The sequence below is a fragment of the Jatropha curcas genome, chromosome 10 (genome assembly GCF_041381405.1).
Source record: "Jatropha curcas cultivar XTBG-Jc1 chromosome 10, XTBG_Jcur_1.0, whole genome shotgun sequence".
NCBI lineage: Eukaryota > Viridiplantae > Streptophyta > Magnoliopsida > Malpighiales > Euphorbiaceae > Jatropha > Jatropha curcas.
In genome coordinates, this window is record NC_143160.1 from 8525686 (window position 1) to 8550549 (window position 24864).

General features: G+C 27.3%; 1 protein-coding gene across 1 annotated transcript; it reads right to left on the reverse strand.

Annotated features, from left to right (window-relative positions):
- Positions 1–14523: 14523 nt before the first annotated feature.
- On the reverse strand, positions 14524–15486 carry LOC105642019 (hypothetical protein). The gene has a single exon (XM_012226690.4). It carries the CDS (start codon positions 15334–15336, stop codon positions 14788–14790), a length of 549 nt encoding a protein of 182 aa, XP_012082080.1. The 5' UTR covers positions 15337–15486; the 3' UTR covers positions 14524–14787.
- Between the last annotated feature and the right edge of the window lie 9378 nt (positions 15487–24864).

Here is a 24864-nt window from a genome sequence, read left to right on the forward strand (position 1 = left end):
TTTATGGCAATAATAGTCACAATAACATAATATTTATAATTTATAAATTATAATTTACTAGGTATTCAATTTTGGTGTAAATAACTCTTATCCATCTAAATAATAGTTTTTTTTTTCCCCTTACAACGAGCTAGTAATTGCACCAAGTTAATAATATCTTAAAATTATATGCAAAATAATAATATCTTAAAGTTTAATAATAAATAATTATAAACCTATCTTTTCTTTATATTTAGGCTATTCTAACATTAGGTTGAAGCAATATTTTTATTATTTATTATAGTGTTTGGTAGTGTAATATTTATATTAGTATTTAGAGATTAAGGGAGCACGTTATGAAATATTATTTTCTTTAATATTTGATGAAACACCTGATAAATACTAAGACATCTGATACTGATAGTAAGCATAATCACAGTTTGATTTCTAATCGAAACTGAATCCAAAATGAACCAATTAAAATCAAAATCAAACCGAAAGATTCTCAAACCGAGATGATGCTTACCTGACAGCTACTAAGATCTCTCATAAAATCAGAAGGATTCAAATTTTGTTTCCTACTCGGCTAGAGTTAGATAATGATAACAGGCAATTTGTCACCCACAAGATGCGTGAAAGGTTTGTCTGACAAAGGCAAATCGAGCAAAGATGGCCATATATATAGTTTTAATATGAACAAACACAAAACAACAAACGATGAATCAAATGATAGAGAGTGGTGGATGCGTCGCTTATCTCTTCCCCCACTTTATAAGAATTTTTTTGACGCCACGCCATAGATGACGCAAGCAATAATGAATTCAAACTCAAAACTGAAAACCAAAAAGCCCTTAAATCCTCCCATTTACATATCACTCTACGTAGCTTTTCATTCATTAATGTCAATTAATTTTCTCCCCTTCTACAATATGGACTTCTTTCATTCTCCATTCAGTTCTAAGGTTGATTAGCCTGACAAGTGTTCTGAGATTTTCATCTCTTCCATTATTAGATTACATCAATGATGATTCTAGAGCAACGAGAGGTGAAATAAGATGATAAAAATTTTTCTTTTTTAGCTACAGTACCTCGAGTTTACATCTAAGTATAAAATCTTTTTAAATATTCAGAAATAAGTGTTTTACTTCTTTTTATGGAATTATTTGATATGGATTTAGATTAATCAAACCGGTAGAGTTTGAATATATATTGAATGATTAAAAATTAAAAAGGAGTACATTAATTTTTTTATCAGTAAAATAATTAATTTTATTATCAACGGTTAAAAAATCTAAGCAATCTAGCTCAAGCCATCAAGCTAACTCCATATACCCAAATGCTAACTTGGAAATGTTAGGTGAAAAAAAGCTAGCAAAACCTCGTAATACATGAGATAAAACCTCACAAGAAAATCTGTTAACATTTTTCGCAAATTGTGAAAATTAAAAACAGAACACGATTACAATTAAAACCAAGCAATCTGTAAAAGAGTTTTTCTCTCTTCTTTATGTGACTGAAGCTAACATGAACCAAATGAGAAATGAAATTCTAGTTTATTGAAGTGTTCCCACCACCTCCAACGATAGGGCAGTCTTTGAATCCAATTAATACTGCAAAAATACATAAGACAAAAAAATATATAAGAGTATTTTTTTAAAGCTATATATATCTTTTAAAAAATATACTCTTTAATTGTTTTTTAATTGGAGGTATAAAATATGTGTTTTATTGTTGGTTTAGACAATAATTTTCCCGCTCGATTGTGACTCGGTTTTCTCTCTAGCTTTCTGTTCTTGATTACCTTAGAGGGACCATCTGTAGTTTTCCAAAGAACAAGTGGGTTGGCCTTAGGTGGGACCTGTGAAGGGACATAGTCGACCAAGTTTTCCACGTGTCAATATAGCAAAATAAAAATCCATAATTTCTTTTTGGATGCAAAAGGATTCGTATTACTAAGAAGACCAAGTCACTAACAATGACAGCTTCTCTAGTATCTAGAAGTTGATTCAGCGTATGAATGCTAACACAGTTACAGGTTGCTCATACCATTTGGATTATGTTTAAACCGGATTTATGTCTCTATCCATATATCAATCATTAAAATATTTAGTGTAATATAAATTTCTTTGTTTGCTTGCTTATTCCATAATTAATTATCACTTTTAAAAAAATCATCATTCATTATTATTATTATTATTTTGTTATTATTTTCGCAGTGAAAATATATTAGTAATTTTCTTTGTGCCAATTGATTTTAAGTGAAGATTTATATTTCAACAGTTAGTAACTATTTCTTGCGGTAAGCATTTAGATTTCCTTTATTTTTTTTGGACTTAAATTAATATTAAAGTAAGACAATTTCGAGAGATTTTGAGAAGATCGGCATCGTGAAAAAAGATGACAATGCTTACGTAAGAGAAAGTTTCAAAAGATTCCAGTAAACATATATTAAGTTTGTCATAAATATTTAGATTTCTTCGCGGATTGGATGTCTGTCTCAATTTATTAAGAAATTTACAGACTAAAAATATTAAATTTTTAGAGTTATAAATTCATTTTACAAACAAATTAATCAAAATCAAAGCTCTTTTCTATCGTTATAATGAATTTATTTCATCCATATTGATAAAAATCAATAAAGAAAAACCTTATCAATAATTCATTTTGCTTTCCATACATTAAACAAAAAAACATATTTGTGTAATCTTTTTTGTTTGGTTGTTGTGGTTTTTTGAGGCTACAAAAGAACGTGGGTGGAGGTCGGTTTTGATGTTTTCAGGATAAAACTGGGGACCTGATTAAAGAGTTGATAGGGCTTTTAATTTGATAACGTGGGTCGGTCGGGAAAGGGCTATGAACCCTTTTGAAGGGCACGTATTGTCCTTTTTCGTTTTTTGCGTGAGTTAATTGTCGAACAAATCTTTACGTGTTGATTTTCTACTGGTATAGTCTTGTATAGTGCAAGTCCTAATAAGCAACTAAAACCAATTTACAGCCTTTTTCACAAATATACAGCCTTCTAAAAAATGTAGCCCTATTTTTTCTTTAATGGGATTTCTCTTATTTTGTGGTTTGAAAGTCATCATTTTTAATAAAAAAAAGTTATTTATTTTAGATTTATGAAAAAAATTAAAAAAAAAAAACTATTTCGGAAGAACTAGCGTTGTTTATTTTTTTATACATTGAATGCAGATATAAAAATCACATATTGACATAAAGATAATAATTTTGATAAAAATTCAGTATATAACAATTGATACGTTTCGAAAAAAAATTATCTGTTACAAATGTACATTAGTATTTGTTTTTTTCATAAGCCTTGATTAAATAATATAATTAAACCGATTATTCTATTTTTACTAATGGTTTGAATTTGATATTTTGTACATATATAAATCGGTTTGATACTCAAGACTTACTAGGCATTTCAATTTGGCTTAATGACAAAAAAATGATTTTTAGCTTTTCTTTTTTGAATTTTGGATAATTTTTGTTTCAACTTAGATTAATGACAAAGGTTCTATTTGGCAACAGTGTTTGAGGATTTAGAATTTTGACTACGTCAAAATACTGTTTTTTATAAATTATGTCGTTTTCTAAAGTAGTATATAAAATAGCTGCTAGCGGATAAGATAGCGTTTATTAAAACGTTAATCCATCCAAACGTTTAACGTTTTCAATTTTTGATTGAAATTTTTTTGACAATTCTGCCCTTAATTAATTTATATTATTCTTAATTAACTTATATTAATATTATTTAAATTCTTTTTTTTCTATGGTTGCTATGGTAATGCAAGTCTACAATTAAGTTAAAAAATTACATTATTTTACACAAAAATTTAAACAAAATAATTTAATAATGAATTAATAGAGGAATATGTGAAGAAATTGTAATATCATTTTAGAAATGATAATGATTTCAAATTATATAATTGGAAGACACACTATAAATTGACATTTTTTTAATAAAAAATAATAATATATAAATTATCTTTTTTTTTATAATGAGTTCACTTTTATAATCATGAGTTAAAATTCTAACTCAATATTTAAATGTCTTTTTTTTTATCATTTTAAATTAAACAACTAATCAAACGGTTATTTTTATCAAACATTTTTACTCTAAACAATTAATAACTAACAATTAACAGCTAACAACTACTCAAAAAATATTATTCTGGACTACCAACGCTTATGGCACAACTTCATGCTTTGAGACAGTGGAACACAAAGGTCCAGTCTTTCTTCAGACTATCATATGTTAGAGAAACTCACCAATATTAATAAGATGTTGGTCAGGGTAGTAAACGACTACATAAATTTGATTCCGAAAAATGCACTTTGCTGAAAAGATAAAAGAATTCAGAGACTAAACCTTTTAGTTCTACTAAAAAAGAAAAAAGAAAAAGAAAAACTTACCAACTTTGACAGAAAGAAAGCGAATTGCAAAATGTGTTATCTACAGCCTATATTACAAAAAATTCACCCCCACCCTTTCAATTTATAATAGTTTATTTTTATTATTTTTTAAAATTTTTTTAATTGTTTTTATTGTATTGAGAGAGTATTTGCATATGAGCCTATATTGATATTTTAAATTAAGGTTGTAAAATATGATTGACAGTTCCATTCAATACTTATTAATTAAAATTTTAAATTGTTTTAATTTTAAATTATTTGATAAAATTTGTGTACACATTACTTAAAAATCTTAATTAAGTTAAAATATAATTCAAAGCACAATTTTTTTTTAAGAAAAGAATTCAAGTGGTTGAGGGGAAAATGTATATAGTATTTGAGATATATTATTTTGCCAATAGTATTTTTTGAGAAATAGTTAGGTAATGAAGTATTTAAATAAATGATCTCATTTTCTGGGGAAGGTTCAAATTTGAAAATATCCGTATCTTATAGAAAGGCATAGACATAGTTCGAGTGAATGGGACACGTATCAATAACAATGATCAGTTAGTTGTCTTTGGTCAATTTCATTTTTAATTTTCTGGTATTGCTAATCCAATGTAGTCACATTGATATGACTCTCTCTTCTTTTGGAGATTTTCTTTGTCAGTAGATGCTTTTTTTTTTTTTTGTCTTTGTTTAAAATGCGGGCTCCATAACATAACCTTGGGTTAAATAGGGCTTAAATACACCGTTTTGATTAAGCTCCCTCCCTCCCAATTTTCTTCTTCCACCAACGATTTCATCTCCGTTTATGCTGAGATCGTTTACTCAGCAATAGTTATCTCTTCAATCATGAAACCCACTTTCTCTTTTATAAAAATAAAACCTTCAAGGAGAAACCAGGCAAAAGAATAACAAAATTATAACCTGTTTAACCTATTTCATTTTGCCAACTTATTTAACATTTCATCAAAACTTCAAGATCATATACTATCTAATCACCAATTATGACTAAACTCAACAAAATTATATATTCAACAAACAAACAAATAATTAAGAAAGATATTGATTAATGGAGCGAAAGTAGAACAACCTCTACCTGTTTCTTGATGGTTTTAACCAATGGAACTCTTTGTTTTTGATTAAAATAGACAACCCACTTGGCCAGATAGAAGGGAGATTAATTGATTTTGTTGCAACCAAAAAAAATAAAAATTCAAAAGAAAAAAAAATATCCCAGAAAATTATGAATTACATTCAATGAACAGATAAATAAGAAAAAGATTGGTTAATGGATTAGAAATACAACAATTTAGAACTATTTCTTGGTAGCTTTGATTAGTGGGACTCTTTGCCTTTGATTGAAATTGAAGGGTGATTGCTTTTGAAGAAGGAATTGCAAGAAGGATTGAGCAGATGGTTACTGCAGAGTAAATGAGCGGTGGACATGGCTGCTGCTGGTTGCGTGTTTGTGCCTAAGGGAGAGAAAAATTAGGAGAGAAAGTGCTTGATCAAAACGGTGTGTTTAAGCTCTTGGATTAAGTTAACCCAAGGTTATGTTGATTGTAAACCCTATCCTAAATCCATAAATGGGGTGTTAATATATCTATATTTCAAAATGAAGATTCACGGAATACAAAAGTCAAATTAGAGTAATTTTACAACAACTCTCAAAGTTGAAGGTATTTTTGTAGGTTTAACCTATTATGTTGTATAATATCTTCTCACGTTCTATAATAAATATGTGGGTGCAGGAAGTTTTAGGTCTAAGTCCTCTCTATTACAAAAATCATCATCAATTTAATGAATATTACTCAAATGAGACAACTGTCTCTGCTATGTAATATATAATCGATTTAGTAGCCTTCCATGATTAAAAAGAAAAAGATAGAAATAGAAATTTCAATAATGCAAATCATTATAAAAAGATATTATTGAATAACTTTATATATATATATATAAACTCCTCCCGTCCATTCAAAAGAGATGATATAAGTCATTGTCTCGCATGCAATACAACAGAAGTAAAAAAAATTCTAAAAATCTCATCTTTGAACTCTAAAAATTTGGTATGGAGAGCCAAACTTTTTAACTATCTAAAACAAGCCAAACAATATCACACACTGTTAGAATGGATCACCGGACAGAGAGAAATAATAGCGGTCCTATCTAACTTTAAAACATGAATCCAGACATCTATGCCAAATTCTTGCACCAATAGCTATAAGACAAGAAGTCCGTAAGGAATAATTAAAAAAGAATGGCTTTTTCTAGAGCATGTTATGGTTGATGCAGAAGGCATAATAGCAAGCAGGAATAATGCAATTCAGAAACAAAATGGTTTACAGTTTTCTTTTATTCACATGATTGAAAAACTAAGTCGGTCCTTATCTTCATTAAGTGCCAAAATCAATATAAAATACTCTTTATTGGAGGTTTTCTTTTGGTGGGGTTTATCATGCATATGCATATTCACATGCATATGCTAAAAAATGAACCTTTAAGAGCACACATCACGCATGTTTATTTGATCTCTGGTGGCCAAATGCTTGTCATTAAGGTTAGATTTGTTTGCTTTTAATTTTTAAGAGTTGGTTCTTTGTATTAGAATAAATGATCTCGTTTTGTTTAGGTGGGAGGATTCTTTTTTTTTTTTTTTTTTTTTTTTTTTGATGATTGATATATTCTTGTTATAGGGTTTCAAATTAAATTGGATTTTAAGTTTTGGACAGTGGATTTTTTATTTATTTATTTTTTTAATATCCGATTTAAAAAGTCTTGGAGTTGATGATGTTTTATGAGGAAGAATAGTAGAGCGACTTGCAAAACCGAATGGAGATTTTTTTTCATGAGAAGTAGGAAGTTCAGTCTTGCAGGGGTTTATCATGACTTGGTCATAAATGGACGGAAAGTGGTCAAATGACAATCAGTTTTCATAATTATTATAAACAACATTCTAAATAATATCAATTGGATTAACCCTAATACCACTTTGACACATGCATGCCCCTTATCCTTTCTCAAAAAATCAGTATATTATTTCAATGTATAACGTTTGTGCTTTTAAGCCTAGATCTGCACCTTAATCAACAAGCACAGATATATTCACATTATATTATTTTAGTTATAATCCAGTAGACTTGAGATATCTGTGATTAAATTATTTGATTGGATATAATTTTTAAAAATTATTTTTTAAATAGATAAATATATTTAATAAAAAAGTATACTCTTCTTTTTTTTCTTTTTTTTATTACTTTTTTTATGATTGTAGAAAAGATTGTGGGTTTATTTGGAGAAGATATAACATTTCTTTTTATGTAATTTTTTTTATCACTTAATTAACTTATTTATTTATTTTAAACTTGCAATTTAGAATAATAGAGAAACCTATAATACTTGAATAAAGTCATTAAGTGACCAATATTAGATCCTAGAATGATTTACTTTGTAATTTTCATTTATTGAGTTTGTTTTTTTTTTTCCAAATCAAATTTAATTAATTATAGCATTTCCAGAGTTATTTTTGAAATTTAAATTGGTAATTATTTTAATATAATTTATTTCTTATTATATGATAAGTTTTTAAAAGGGTTTTATTCTTAACAAAAATTTATTATTTATTATTTTCTTTTTCGTTATTGAATTAATTTATAACTACTATAACTTCAATTTAATAAGAGATTTATATCTCTTTGGCAATAAATAGATGACATCCTAATTAAGCGTTTTTAATTTTCTTGATATTTTTTTTATATACTAAATATTTTTGACTTAAAAGAAAATAGTATTTATGAAATTGAAAAAAACTAGAACTATATATTTCTGTTTTGGATCATTTTTTGGGTTTCAAGAGTTTGTGTGTGTGTGTTCATATATTCTTTTCTCTAATGCACTGGTAATACTATCATTATAGTCAAAATGATTATCATTACTAATTCAGATCATTTTCACATTTCTTTTCTTTTATCTACCGGTAAAAAAAATTTATTATTATTTTTCATTATAGTTGTATAGAGATATCGATTTGGGATTGAGGGCAATGGTTGAAAATTAAGTGATAACTTGATTTTTTTTTTTAACATCTATTAGGGTTTTCAGAATCTGTATTTATAAATTAGGAACTGAATAGGTATAAGGATTGAATTGAATTTTATTTTGAGACCACTTTATTATATAAAAATAAAATCAAGTACATAAAAAATAACATTACAAGTAGTTTATACGACAAAGTCTAATACAAATTAACGAATTGTATTTATTTTAATATAAATAAAAACTTATATTTTAATATTATATAAATAAAAAATTAAAAGAGTATAAAAAATAAAAATATAAAAAACATAACGCATATTATAAAAAGGACTAATTATTATAAATATATAATTCATGTACTAAAGAACACACAATCATATACAACGTCAATTCTTATTTCTCTTTTATTCCTATCAGTACTCATTGACACCGAATGATTCACAAAAATACAACCGAGTGACGCAAGTGGTGACAGAAGAAGGAAAATAGAATCATCGCATGGACATGGATTTTTCAAGTTTAGACTGTCACAACCACAAAAATATCAAATCCGGCTTATGAATATATGATTTGTTGTCTTCTCATCCACAGTAATTAAACTGTGTATGCATAAATAATCCAAGAAAAAATAGTTATCACATCTCTATATTATATCAAAATTAATTATTTCGTCTTCATTTTTTAAAATTTATTACTTATAATGTTTGGTTGTATCAATTATTTATTCATTCTATCAATTGTAGAGCTTTATTGTTAAATGGCTTTTGAAAAGTATAAAAATACTTTTTTTTTTTTTTTTTTGAATGAAAAGACTTGATGGGCTAAAACCTTAGGAACTAATTAATATTAATATATTTACTAATGAGTGGAGACTAATATAAAAAAACAATAGATTAGAAAACCAATAAAAAAAATTTAATCGATGATATGATTCATATGAATGAACTATTTCACAGCTAATCTGATCCATACAAAATGCATATTTCTTGTATAATTAAAGAACAATACTTGAAATTTAATGGCCCACTGTCCCTAGTCCCTATCAAGCCTACAAACTAAAGGGCTTAATTGATGGGAAGTCCATTATAACGTCGGCCTAGTGTAGCCCATTAGACACAGCCCAAGATTAGCTGGGCCAAGCCTACAATGATTAGGGTAGCTAATTCCTTTTTAATTGTGGGCCAACCTCCAGAAATGCTAAGCGCATTTTTTTTTATCAGCCATTAAATATTGAAATCAAATTGATACAGATAAAAATATATATATATATTATTGTTACTCATGCTTCTCCGATGCTTTGGATTTACACATTTTGTAATAAGGTTGTGCAAACTGATGGTTGGGTGTAAAATTGAATCGAACTATAGAAATTAAATTAATTTTTTTAAAAAAATTGAGCTGCATTGAAGCGAGTTCGGAAATCGAATTAAACCGGTCATTTCAGTTCAATTCGACTCAGTTAAAAGTTTGATTTTACTCCGAATGATTGTTTTGTTATAATTGATCCAAGACTAAAAACCGAACTATAGAAAATAAATCCAAAGCTGAAACCAAAAATTGAATCACTGAGTTATAGAAAACAAACTCAAAGCTAGAAACAGAAAATTGAATAACCGAATTAAAAATAAAAAATAATTTGATTTTCAATTTTTTCAAAAATTTACTCACCTCTATTTTGTGTGTTACTGTTATAGGGTTGCTAAATTAACTTTCTCATGATTCTAGAGTTATTGCTTCTACTCTGCTTTGTAATGGCTAGTTGAGCCATCTCTCTTATAATATAAAAAATAAAAAACCATAAGCCAAATTCATAAGTTATCTTAAAAAAAAGTGATACTCTCAAATTCTATTTCGATATATTAAACACAATTAATAAAACTACGTCAAACATTTTAACTTTGAAAGCATCCCGTTGAATGTTTTAACTTGTAAATTAAATCGACTAAATATTTATGGAATAATGAAAAATATGAAAATCATTCTTATAAAAATTATATAATTATATCAAATTATTATTTTATATAAAAAGCAAAAAAAAAAAAAAAAAAAAAAAACACTAAAATCTTATTGTTATTAATGTGAAAAAGTGTGTAATACTACTGAAATTTGTAATTTTAAGAGCACAATAAGTCGAATAGCAAAATTAAGCTGCTATAATTTTTTTTTCAAAAAAAGTATAAGAGTTAATATACGTACTTAGTCTATCATCTATCATTATATAATTTTAAAACATAATAATTGATAAATTCATTATTATATAAAGTCCAGTTTATAAATTTATAACAAGTTGGTCCTCCGAATTGAATATTTAGCAGCCATAAATGTAATCGTTGCCAATGGTTTTAGAAAGCGAAAGCATTTGCTGTGGCCGTTAGCCTTTGCCTTTGTCTTATTAAAGTTCATTTTGTCCAAATTTGGGTATAAGGTTGTGTTGAAATTTTTGAAATAGTTTTTAGCGTTTTGATTATTGTTTACAGTGTTCGGTAATATATTATTTGACTTAATTTTTAGAGGTTAAAGTAATGTTTTATGAAAAGTTAACGTACGTAACGTTTAGCTTTTAACGTTTTATGAAAATCTACTTAAACCGTTAATAACTAAATACTACTAAAACAGCCGATAGATATTAAAACAGTTAATTTTACCGACAGACCCTGAGTCAATTTCTCCAAAGAACGTTAACCGATACAGAAGATTATTTGATGGTCTTTTGATCAATCTTTCATAAAATTCCTAATGCCAATTGCCAAACCACATAATCTAAAATAGTCAAACTGGCAACACAAAGTTAATTGTGCAACTGGATTTTATTTAAATATCTATTTTTGGCGTTTGACAAAAAATCGGCCGTGACAATAACAAATAAACAATATATTTAAATATCTAATTATAGGAGTTAGAAACCAAAATTAGAAATTTCAATATACAATTTTTTATTTTTGAAGTGAAGGCCTAACCATTAGTTTGAATCAACCGAAAAACAAATCTGAACCGACTGGGTTGATTTTTATTGATTCGGTTAAACTGAACATAAAATAGTTAAACAGAACATATCTGAATCGGTTCGATTTCATTTAGTTTATTGTTCGGTTGTAATTTGGTTATCTATATTTTTGCTTACTTTCGGTGTCGTTTGAACAAAATAGTACCAACTGGTGACAGATAAAATCGTTGTCGTTTGTCATATTTTATCATTTCATATTGCAGGATTGATGTCCGCTAGGCCTGCAATTTTGTTTCTTTCTTACTGTTCTAATATGGAAGGCGCCACTTCAGAATTCTCTTTTCTAGATGTAATTCTGTTCTTCTCTAAATCTTTTACAAAGATTCGTTAAGCTTTTATCGCACATAATATCGAAAATTTAACTTGACTTATTCGAAAACTTGACTTGGATTGGATTAGTTGGCGTTTTTGAATTTTTCTAACCAGTCCATAGTTTTTTAAGTGATGAGGTAGATTTTAGCAAATCACAGATATCGTTAAGTATTAGAGATATGATCCCAGTTTGATTTCAAATTTTATTAAAAATTAAAATTGATCAAAATAAAATTAAATCTTATACCGCCTTTGATTTAAAAATTGATGGTTCTACTTTGGAGAAAGCTGCTTGAGTTTGAAACTGTAAAAATTTTAAAAAAATTATGAAATTTAAAAATTGTAAAAAAAATACACCAATTTATTTCATTTTATTATACTTTTTACGTTTAAATTTTTATATGACAATTTTTAAAGCTCCCCTAAAAGTCATAAAAAAACTTGAATCAATTCAGAAGAGGTTTCTATGGGGTAAAGGATTGGAGAATGAAAAACCTCTAAATTGAGTTGCTTGGAATGTTGTTTCCTCTAGCAAAAGTCGTGGAGGGCTGAGGTTATCATCTTTAAGAAGGAAAATTTTGGCTCTCTTAGGCAAGTGGTGGTGGCACTTCAATTTTCTATGGAAAAGAATATTGATTTCTAAATATGGTGAAGATGGTTTGCTAAAAAATATCTTTTATGGAAAAAATTGTCCCCTATATAGCGAGACGTTGTTTATTTGGGAGATAAATTATGCTCAACAGCTGACATCTTCAAGCAAGGATTTCGTTGGGTGTTAGGGAGTGGCACTCAAATCCATTTTTGGCTAGATGTTTGGTTGTATGATGTCCCTATTTCCTTTGTCTTCCCTCGCCTATTTCGACTATCAGTTAACAAAAGTTTAAAAGTTCGTGATTGTGGTTCATTTGTGAATGATAATTAAAGTTGGGAACTAGCTTGGTCTTGGGATCTTAGATCTTTTGAAAAGAACATTTGGAATCAGTTAAAAGCAAAACTTGTTGAGATTTCGGTGTTTCAAAATCATAATGACAAATTCATTTGGCATTCCGACAAAAAAAAGTAATTTTTCTGTTAAAAATCTTTCTTTGCTTGTGGAAGAAAAAGAGATAGGTAATCTAGTGGTTATGTTTAATCAAAAATTGTTATGGTCTTCTATTATTTCCTCCAAAATCTCTTATTTTGTGTGGAAAGTTTTCTTAAATATAATTCCTAGCCAGTTGAATCTTTTTAAAAGAGAAATTATTCAAACTCTTGATAATTGTATCTGTTCTACATGTGGTGATAGATTAAAACAGTTGATCATTCTTTGTTTTGATGTGCCTCGAGTAGAGAGACTTGGATGGATGTTTTTATTTGGTGGGATATCCAAATTGTTCTTCCCTCTTCTATGGTCGAATTAGGTTGGCATTGGGAAACTTTGATTTTGTTTAATGGAACTCAGGTTGCTTGGAAGATAGTTTTTTTTTTTTTCTTTTTATTGTCACAATTTGGTCTATTTGGCTAAGGAGAAATTTTTTATTATTTTCTAATATTTGGCATGAGAAAGAAAAGGTAATTGATGATATTAAATTTAGAAGTTTTGAGATTTTAAAAGTTAAATTTCCTTCCTTGCCTTTTAGCCTCTATGACTGGATTTCTTTTCCTATCTTGGTATGCATAACAGTAGTGGAAGAGTTTCATTTTTTCTAGGCTTTGGAATTGTCCACCAGAAAGTGTTATGAAGTTTAATATTGATGGGATTGCGAGAGGAAAACCAGGTGTGGCTGGTATTGGTGGGGTTTTGAGAAATTCTCTGGGCTTGATTAATTATGTTTTCTATCAATATGTGGAAATTTTATATTTTAATGAAGCTGAACTATTAGCAATTTTGAAAGTGGTTGAGTTACATTGTCATTCTAGCTATAATTCTCTACCTTTAATTATTGAATCAGACTCTAAAAATGCCATTTTATGGGTTTCTCAGATAGATAAACAACCTTGACAATGATGGGTTCGATTTAATAAGCGTGATTATTTATTATCTTCTTTGATCAATGTGGATTTTAAGCATATAAACAAAAATGTAATCGATTTACAGATTGTTTAGCTGAAAAGGGTGTTGATGCTGCGGAACCTTACGTGGCATGGGTTTAAATTTATAGCTTTTATGCTCTTCCATTCGGATGATCTAGTTGTTTTTGTTCTTATCTTAGGAAGAAAGACTATGATTTTATGCTTTTTGATCTATTATTGTATTTTTTTTTCTAAGTTTTTTCATTTAACTTTTTCAGGCTAGATTTGGAAGCCTATTGGCTTGAATTAGTTGACTCAATAAGTTAAATTTTTCCTGACATATTAATAAAATAAGTTAAATTTGTGTGATAAAAAAAATTTTATAATTTTATTTATATTAAGATTTGTTAAATATAATTAAGTAGTTTGACTAATACATTTGTTTAAAAAAAAAGTAAAGAAGAATAAAATAATATATTTAAAAAATTTTTTTGACATGATATTGTTTTCATTTATTATTGAATAATACATCATGTGATTTCTACCTACTTGGTTTTTAATAAAAAAAAAAAAAAATCTTACTTTGGACTAATGAAATGGGCAAGTATGTTAAAAATTATAAAATGGAAAAAGTATATTCCCATTATTTTCAGGTTTTTTCTTTTCAATTAATACATGACGTACTGTCAGAAAATATAAAATTTAAGGCTTGGCCTTTTTCATTGTTATTAATCTATTAATATAAATATAAATATTTATACATATATATAACAAACATTAAAAAATGGGACAAGACCTTTAGAAGGAAAAAATGGTGAACAGTATTATATGAATTATAGCAGGAATAGATTGGTGAACGATCTCTTGTATAATCCAAGCATCAAAAAAACGAATCAATTCCTTACTCACTCGCGCCTTCTTCTTTTCAATTCTACTCCTACACTGCATTTTTATATATCACTTTACCTCTTTTTTTTTTAAATAAAAAATAAAATAAGAAAATTTACAGGAGAGGGCCGTAATGGCATCGTTTTACGTTACTTGTAGCCGAAACTGTTCATTTAATCGGCCGTCATGTTCCCCAGCCGCAACGGATATTCCGGTACATCGGAAGTATCGAAACACACATTTGAATACTCGAAAAGCCCGTCGTCAAACGCCGCGTAATCGGTGTTATAATTTTCACCTATTCCCAATTCGAACGAATCATAACTTGTTATCTGATCCTCAAACCCCCAAAACCCTCCATTTACAGCTAACTCAACTGAGTCCACTCGAGCAACCAATTCATTTTTAATCTCCTCTCCAGAAGAATTAACCGAGGAAGGAGGTAATCCAAGCTCATCGTCGGATGCTTCTAGAAGGTAACCGAGATCCGGCTGGGAGTCACCGGAATCTGAAGTCAGATCGACGATAACGACCGGGGAAGAGGATGAAGCGGATATTTCCTCTTCAAAACTCTTCATAACAGAATCAAGATCTTGAATAGTCGGGTCAGGATCCGATTCATCAAGAACACCCAACAAATCATCTCGTATTCTCTTTACCTCAGGCAAGTCCAACTCAGACTCGACCTCCCTGACTCGCTTCTTAATACTATGCCCTTCCATAGCTTTTTAGCAGAGAAACAAATCTTGAAATCAATTCAATACGATAAAGGAGCAAACCAAACTAGGGTTAGGGTTTTGCTTCTTGTTTAATTTCTTTATCTCTTGGTTGTTGCAGTAGTTTATAGCGGTTGTGGGGTGGGGTGGCAAGGAATGAGAAGGTTATATACAAGTGACAATAGAGAGAGAAAATGCAGAGAGAGAAAGAGAGAGAGTGACTAATGATGGTGACACGCAGGCGCGTGGACCAAAAATCCTTGGGCCATCACGGACGTCTCGCCTTTATTTGTTTTTCTGCTTTTTTATTACTAAAAAATAAATTTCTTTAATTTCTTTACTTGGCCTTGATGCTTCTGTTTCATGAGTATTAATTAATTAATTAACCGGTTTGAAATCCATCTTCAAGTCCGGTCTGAACGGGACCCACAAACCTAGTCAATCACGGCCATAGCCATTAGCCTTCAAAACATTTAGCTCGGCTCGGCTCTGCTCTATGCAGATTGGGAGGTGGTTGCTTCTGGCTTGCTTGGTTGGTGATTGGATGTTGCATTGCATCTTTGTTTGGTATGGAAATAAATTAGGGGTGAGTTGAAGGGTACTTTCGTCAGAATGAGAGGAAATTATAAATTTGGATTGTATATGTTAAGTAAAGTTGGAATTGACTTGGTGGTGGTATGGACTTTCGATGTAATACGAATGAAAGTTGGATGGAGAAAGAGATAGGTAAGGGTAAAACATTCACTTGGAAACTTTATTTTTTGGAAATTTTATTGAGTGAAAGACGCGTCTGGATGTGGAATATAAATTAATATATATATATATAATTTAATAATAAATAACTTATAAAAATAATTTGAAGAATATGAATAAGTTGCATGTGTCATGGTAATGTTTATTTCAATTCGTGGTTATTTATGGCCATTATTTGATTTCGTGATATTTCTTTAAGTTCGATCTTATTATCTTCAAAATTTTTTTCTTTCATTAAAGAAGATATTTACACTTCTTTTTATAAAACCGTCTAAATAATATAATATCATAAATAAAAATACATAATGGTGACTATAATAAATCCAAAAACTATCAAAAGAAAACTAGATTTAATGATAATCTCAATGTATGAGCAATAATAATTTAGGTTTGTATTAAAAGATACATATCCGAGGATTGTTCAAAAAAATACAAAGAAGGAAAAGAAATGACCACTGATGAGCGATTAACAGTTACCCACACAGAAGATATTCGTTTGGAAATTTTATTTGGTGGCCAAATTCATCTCTATATTTATTGTAAAAAATTTTGTGACTTAATTTTTATTTTAAATTATTGAACATTTAAATTTATAAAATTATATTTATTAAATCTCCAATTTATAAAATTAAATCCATTAAATATTTATTAAATAATGAAAAACGTAAAAATTACAGTAGTAGCTCTCCGATCAAATTTTAACTAGTCTAATATATTATTTCACCCTAAATTTTGCATTATGTTACATTTTCACTTCAATTTGACCGTTATGCCAATATCATCCTGAACTTTGACCCTCTGTTATAATAACACTCTAAATACATTTAGGACTTAAATTGCAAAGAAAAAAAATACATTACTATGAGGTTCACTCTTCATTTAGGCTTGGGTTAACTTAAAATACATTTATATGAATGAGGAAGTTAACTTAATACATTTATGTGAACGAGGGAGCTTGACTTAATAGTATAGACAATCTCAATTATTATTTTTTAATATTTTTAAATTTTTTATTTAATTTTCAATAAGTAATAAATAAAAATGTATTATTTGATAGATGTCTTTCTTTTAAAAAAATAGAATACTTCTTAAACAATAAACTAATTATTATTATTGTTTGATTTCAATATAAATTTTAAAAACCAAAGCTATTATAAAAGTATTTAACTCATAGACTATTAGAAATTATAAATAATTTTTTATCAAAATAGAATATAAAATATAATTATAATCAATTATAATTTATAATTATAGAACGAAAAAAGTATTATTTGTGCAAGATAACAATTAAAATGAAAAAAAATATTATTTGTGCATGACAATAATTAAACTTAGTAAATTTATATGAGTAAGAAAGTTTAGACTAAATTAATCCCAACTCAAGAGTATATTTCACATTAATGTATTTTTTATTTGAAATTAAAATTCTAATTGTAATTTAAGGTGCTATTGTAATATAAAATCAAAATTAATGATGAAATTGACATAAAAATCAAAATAGAGTGATATTGCAACACAATATAAAATTCAGCATGAAAATATGCATTAAGTCAATTTTAATTCTCCTAAAATTTTTTTTGATAATGGATAGAATAATATATATATTTAGTCTTATAAATAAAAGTTTAAAATAATGGTAAATGATGATGATGAGGATGACAGGCATTACCATTTTAAATAATAAAAAAATGGAAAGGAGAATCACATTTGTGCAAATACACACAACACATTTAAAACATTACCTTTGCAGAGTCTAAAGATTATTTGATTCGAAAGATTATTATTGTGGTTGATAGTTATATTTCCTTATAAGAAGACAAGAATAAACCTTTCCATAATTTCGCCTTGCGTGTTCATTTTTTATTTTTCGAGTACTTATCCAACACCGAATAGATGCTATCTTTCTTTATTAATAGTTGATCAGCAGGATGAGGCGCTGGATCTCTTAAGTAACATTCAGAGTTCGAACTCTAGCATTATAAATGGAGAAAATTAAGTTGAAATGGTCACTTCCATATCGGGTCTCTGTAGAAACTGAATTCGAATTAGTCCGCTGTGCAGATACAAGTGATTTATAGGGAAAAAAAAAAAAAACTTATCTAAATGTCTTTTATTATAAAATAAAATACCTTTTAACATTCTAGCAAAGATTAGGACCACAAACCATAAGTAAAGTCCTAGGTACAATTTTAAGTGCGTGGAGTCCGCTGTCTATCTGTATATATTATTTTACGTGAATTCAGATTAATCAAACCATGAATTTTTAAATAACGAATTATTTAGTACTTTGATTACTTAATAGGAGAATAAGAAACCCATTCATACACGTTGGTAATTTTCACTTATTTGAATATTAGAAAGTCTTGTGTTCGAGTTCTCTTGACTATAAAAGTGTTTCATTAATTTGATGAAATAAGGGAAGGGATTATCTCCTATTATATAATGTGCAGTTATTTCAATTCATTGGACCTCCCAATGAATCCAAAAAAAAAAAAAAAAAATACCTCACTTGTACAAAATACAACTATTTTAATTTAAATACATCCTTATATTTTTGTGGTGTTTCAAATTTAGCTATCAACCTATTGTACTTGTAAAAGTACAGAAATTGAAAAAATTACATATCTCTCCATACTAATAACAATAATTTTACGTTTTTTATTATTTTTCTATATAGAGGACTAATTTGATGCATGGTTAGTCCAATTTTAGAATAATAATTTTTCATATTTTCATTTTCAATAAATATTTTATAAATTAAAATATTTAACAAAATAATTGTACAAAATTAAAGTATTTAATATGTGAAATTTTATAAATTGCAGTATCAATGGATTAAAATGAAAATTAAAGTATTTAATATGACAAATTTTCACAAAAAACAAATTTTAATTCGTTTTATACTTTGATTTTTAGTTTTCTTTTGTGTGTAAAGTATGTTCATTGTATTTTCTTCATTTCTATATACTATACTTTATAATTTACTTTTTTGGGAAAAGGATCATATATATGTCGGCGAGATTTATTATGTGGCATAGAACAAATTCGTTGGGAATAGCAGCTAACTTGGTGCAAAGAACGTCAATCTTGTCTACAGTCTTAAAGACAATGGGATGTATTGCGTGCCTTGATCATCATCAGTAGCCTTCCCGACACGAATCACTCAACTCTATTCATTTTCTTTATTGCATTACTATTAGATTTTATTTTAGATATTGCAATATTTTATTGTTCCTAATTATAACAGCACCTTGTCCTTGGAAGTGGTTTTGGTATATAATCCAAAAATTAACAAATACGTACCCATTTAACCGAGTTTTTGAAAGTTGATTATGGATAGTTGGATGTTTAAGGCAAAATATAGAAAAATATCCTGAAATTTTAAATTTATTACAAAATCACTCTAATTTAATATTTATATCTCGAATTTAAAATATTTGATATATTAACCTATTTTTAAAATGAGTCTACCGATTTGAAATATAATAATATAAACATAAGACCCATAGCATAATCTTGAGTTAGCTTAAATCAATCAAGTTATGCAAATGATGTTGGATGTACGTTAAAAGAATGAAGGTTAATTCACTGCTCTTTGTTTATAATTTCGTTTAACTACCTATAGATTCTGAATTGCTCCTCATAAATTAAAATTAAATTTATAATATTTTTTTATATATTTATTCTGGAAATTTTTTTTTTTTTAAATCTGCCGATTTTTTGCAAAACAAACATTTTCCCACTAAAAGGTTCGTTGATGGGAATGTGAAATCCATGGATAGATGAGGTTCTTCATTCTATCTGTCCTTTGGTTTTGTATGACCTTTATCATTGCTTTATATAATTTATTTTTCCCTCTCAAAAAAAAAAAAAATCCATGGATTTTAAAAAATTCATGAAATATAAAATACATGAATTATGAAATGAATAGAACTTCCCATTCTATCATTTAAATTGAAAAACCTGTTTCATGGATGTCATAGATATTTTTAGAATAGAATTAATTGATTTAAATTACATTATTAATAAAAATTATGGAATTGAGCAAATTCCAATGGGATATCTCTTTTCTTTTGTTTTTTTAATATATGAGAAGAGAATTGGAATCTGAATTTATTATCAAATCGTATATACACTTATCACTAGACAATGAAATTGAGATCATGATAAAATCTATCAATTCTACAAATTTTGATTTATTTTTTTTTCCAACATAACTAAAGAATTTAATATTTTCATGAATGTATAAATCTCGTCATTCAAATTCTGTCAATCCGAAGACCTCTAACGAGAGAATAATAATACTGATACTAACTTAAATTTATGTTCAAATTATATATAGACCTTTTGTTAGATAATATGTTGTTAACACCAGATAAATTAATTTGGTATGAAAAATAAAAGTAATTAAATATTAATTGAAATTGGGTGCGTCTCTTCTAAACAAAGGGATGTACAATAATTAAATATATTTATTTTGAATATAAAAGGATAAAATGGTTAGAACAGATATGAATAAACAAATTGTTGTATAGAATAATGGGCGCTCGGGCTTGAAGTCCAAGGCAGATAAGAAATCTCGTTGATAAATAAAAATGGATATAGAAGAAATAAATAAAAATAGAAGGTCATTCATATCTTTCTTTCGATGAAGTGTCATTGTTTCATGCCCATCTGGCAGAGTAAAAAACAAAATTTGAGCGGTAGAGGTTTATCTACCGCATTTTGATGCCAACTACATATCATATACATGTAGGCAACCGCAAAACAACAAAGCTAATCGGGGACGGACCAACCTCTTCGGTGCAGGGCAGATTTGGATCAGCTTCACAAATTTATATACTATAGTAAAATAATTAAATTTGTCAACCTTCTTCTTTTCAAATTTAATCTGTGTAGTCTCATTGGTTTTTATAACTTTCATAAAAAATATAAAAAGTGTAAGATTTCGAGTTTGAATTTTCCCCATCATAAAGTTATCACGAATGTTATTCCGATCTGTATAAAAAAAAAAAAAAACAAAACACTAGCTAAAATAAGGAGGAGGATAAGCTAACCTTGGAAAATCATGAGCATGCTATACTAAAATTTCAATAGGAAATTATCCAAAAAATAAAATCTAAGGGTGTAATTTTAATTTTAGTTTGAAGCTACTGATATTAATCGGTTGTATTCCTTTTTTATATTCTTTTTTGCTTCTATTTTTTTTCCTGTTTTAATAAACTTATATATATTTCCGCATGACATGTTTGTTCTGTCTTTACTTTTTTGTTATTATTGCTATTTTTCCATTTTAGGAGTTTTTTTTCCCTTTCTTTTATAGAGTTTGTCATTAATTAAATAAAGATTTGATATTTGACTTTATTTAATTGAAGATTTAAATCTTAATTTGTATACGTGAATCTTCTATCGATGAAACATAATAACGTGATATGTTCCTTTATTAATACTATTCACGGATAATAGCAAAAACTCGTCTATATACGTAATCTGCACAGATTTTTTGAAAAGTAATCACTTAAGTAGAAGTATAAAGTAATTATTTGTTGTCCCAACTAAACAATTGTTTGCTACAATAAAGATTTATATTTTTTTTATTAAGATATCAAGGAGAAAGATTTAAAATCGTCTCTTTTAATTTTAGTTTATTGTTCCGGCAATATAAATAATTCTTTTATTTTGTCAAAAGATTATTAAACTCTACTAGTTAAATCTACTGTCAGTATTTGCAATTTTTGCTATTGTTATTAATAAATTATAAAGAAAAAAAACTCTCACTAAACGATAAAACTTCTATACATAAAATGAATCAAACTTAAAATCTTTCTTTCTTATACTTTTACTAAAAATGAAAAAATATCAATTAAAATATATCTTTTAGAACGGTATAAATATGAAGTGAATCAAACTTAAAATCTTTCGATTTTCATACTCTTACTAAACTTGAAAAAGTCCCAACTAAAATGTACCTCAGGCAGTTTTCATCTAGATGCTTGGATGATATTTTGAGTGACCACTCAAATTTAATTTTTCAGCCTATAAGTTTCATTTATATGTTTAAAGGTATACATGTTTATTTTTATTTTTCACTCCAGAATTAATTGTAGTTCCGTCTTTGAATTCAAAGATTGAGAATTTTTTAAATTGCGTATCCTCAAATAATTATTTTTAACTAAATTCATTTTTTTTTCAAAAAAGAAAATTCAATTTTTGAAATTACATTCTTTTAAGGAATTGAGCAAATCAAAATTTGAACTTCCAAGTGTTTTATTAGTAATTTCAGAGAAAAATCTAGCTTATGCAATATTTCAGAATTCTCAGAAAATAATTTATTTAGCAGATAAAGATTTTGATAAATTTTATATTTTTGTATTAAGTTTGATGAGAATTTAAATCCACGCATATCACGTGAATAGGACGTGATAATGGAGTAAAGATGGCTGAACAACCCACAGACCCAATAAAACATACGAGCCCACTTGCCAACTACCCGTCAGTCGCTATAATATTATATTGCTAATTTATGAGAACGCAGAGAAATCTCACTTTGCTACCTAAACTTAAGATTTTAATTAATTGAGTTTTATTATATTTAATCTAAATAATTAGATACAAAAATAGTCGCTTTTAATTAATTAAATATTCAATCGGATCATACTTTTATCATAACGTAGAGATTGAAATGATTCATTAGTAAAAAGGATGAACTTCCACGATAATTCTACCATTATTAAATTATGAATATTATTTTTTCTGTATATAATAATTCCGAATTTAACAGCTGATGATGAAATAATATATTCAACTATTAAATAAGCTAAATTTTGATATATGAAAAAATTATTCGAAGAAAATGAAGAATAGATGAAAACTAAATATAATCATTTTTTAACCATAAATTTTCTGAAATCTGGATTTTATTCTCTATTTCAAGCTATAAAAATGGAGTGTGAAAAACATATTACTTCCAGTAGATAAACGAAGAGCAGAAGATAGTAAGAAGGTGACGCGCAAAAAAGGAAATGTGGTTGAATTTGAGTTATAAATAAGTCCATTGTACTAAATTAGGGTGCTCTTACAATCGAAACGTAACTACTCATAAAATTAACGGTAAAATAATACCTTAAGATCCATATTTATGTTTGTACAATTTACTCCGGATTTACACCAAATAAAAAAAATCCAATTTTTCATAAAAAATAATTTTTAACTAATAAAAACTATGTAAAAAATTTAAAATGGGGAAAGAAAAATGATTTAAAAACATAAGAATAATTTAAAAACTATAGTCTTATCTTTGCTTTAAAAAAATATTTGTCAAAAAATTATAGAATTATAAAAATATTTTATTATATGAATATTTGGTTTTAAAATATTTATTATGTAATTATTTTTTATTTTTTAATTGTCTTTTTTTAATTATATTTTGATTTAAATTAAATTCTTTCGAATAGTAAACTGGACTTTTATTCTTTTAATAATTTCAGGAGATAAATCGTATAAAAAGTTGATTTTTGATAAATTGAATATTATTTCCAAATTTAAGATGCAAATCTAGCTTTATTTCTATTTAAATTTAATATTTAAGTACAAAACTTATCTTGCATAATTTGAAGTGATCTCTTTCATCTTCCTAGCTGATTCAATGGTCGCAGCAATAGTAATTAAACTTAAATCGGTCTAGCAAGTCAATTCAGAAAATTGATAAATGAAATTCAAGATCAACTAGATTTTACTTTTAAACCATTTGGAATAAAACTGAAATGAAATGAAAAAAACTGGTTGAATCGTGGTCGAATAAATTGATCTGATCCATTTCAACTGTCTAGGTGGATTCATGGATAATTATAATTATTTTAAATTATTAAATTAAAAAAGTTCAATTAATTAATTGAAGAATAACAATTTGCCTCTGTTGCAATGCAATTATTTGACAGAAGAGAAAAAAAAAAAAAAAAAAAAAGATATACATCTTTAGCTTTTCTGCAGGGTGCACGGTGCAATGCTCGACAACCAGGTCCAGATCCAATCTCCTTCATTACCATCCATCGTACAAATCGACGTCGTCGGAAATCGAGACAGGAACCGAAATGCTTGACCCTTCATTATCAAATCAATACTGTTTCTTTTTTAGAACCCCACCACCAGACACCAGTACTTGATCCACGTTTCCATCGTCATCATTATCTTGCCATTTCCTTGCCTCGTCCAACCCCAATCAATATTTTTTTTAATAATTAAAACGTCCCAACGACTTCCACAAGCAATCAAATCAATTATTAATTAATAAAATATTTCTAAGCCATCAGCAATGAATAGTTTATTGACAAGATATTAATTTGACAAAGATAATCAAAACATTTTATTATAAAGTATTTGACGAAATCTGTTTCAACACCGTATGTGATACCTATTTGTCCTAAAATAGTTTTCAGATAAGAATTAAAAAATAATTAATATTTTTAAATTATGACAAAAAATTAAAAGAAATTTAACATTTATTTTAAAACCAATAATAATTTGTGAAGATAATTATATATTTAATGTAAATAAGAGTAACCTTGAAAAATTATTATTTATTACTCCTTAAAATACTCAAAATGACTTGTATTATATTTTGGGATAGGAGGAGTGCAATATAAGATATGAAACATAGATAAATTTAATGGTTTTCTTAGAGAATTAGTATTAAATTAAGCATAATATAATCAATTTACTCAATAATTTATTGAAACATAGACAAATTTAATGGTTTTCTTAAAGAATGTAAAAATTTCAAAT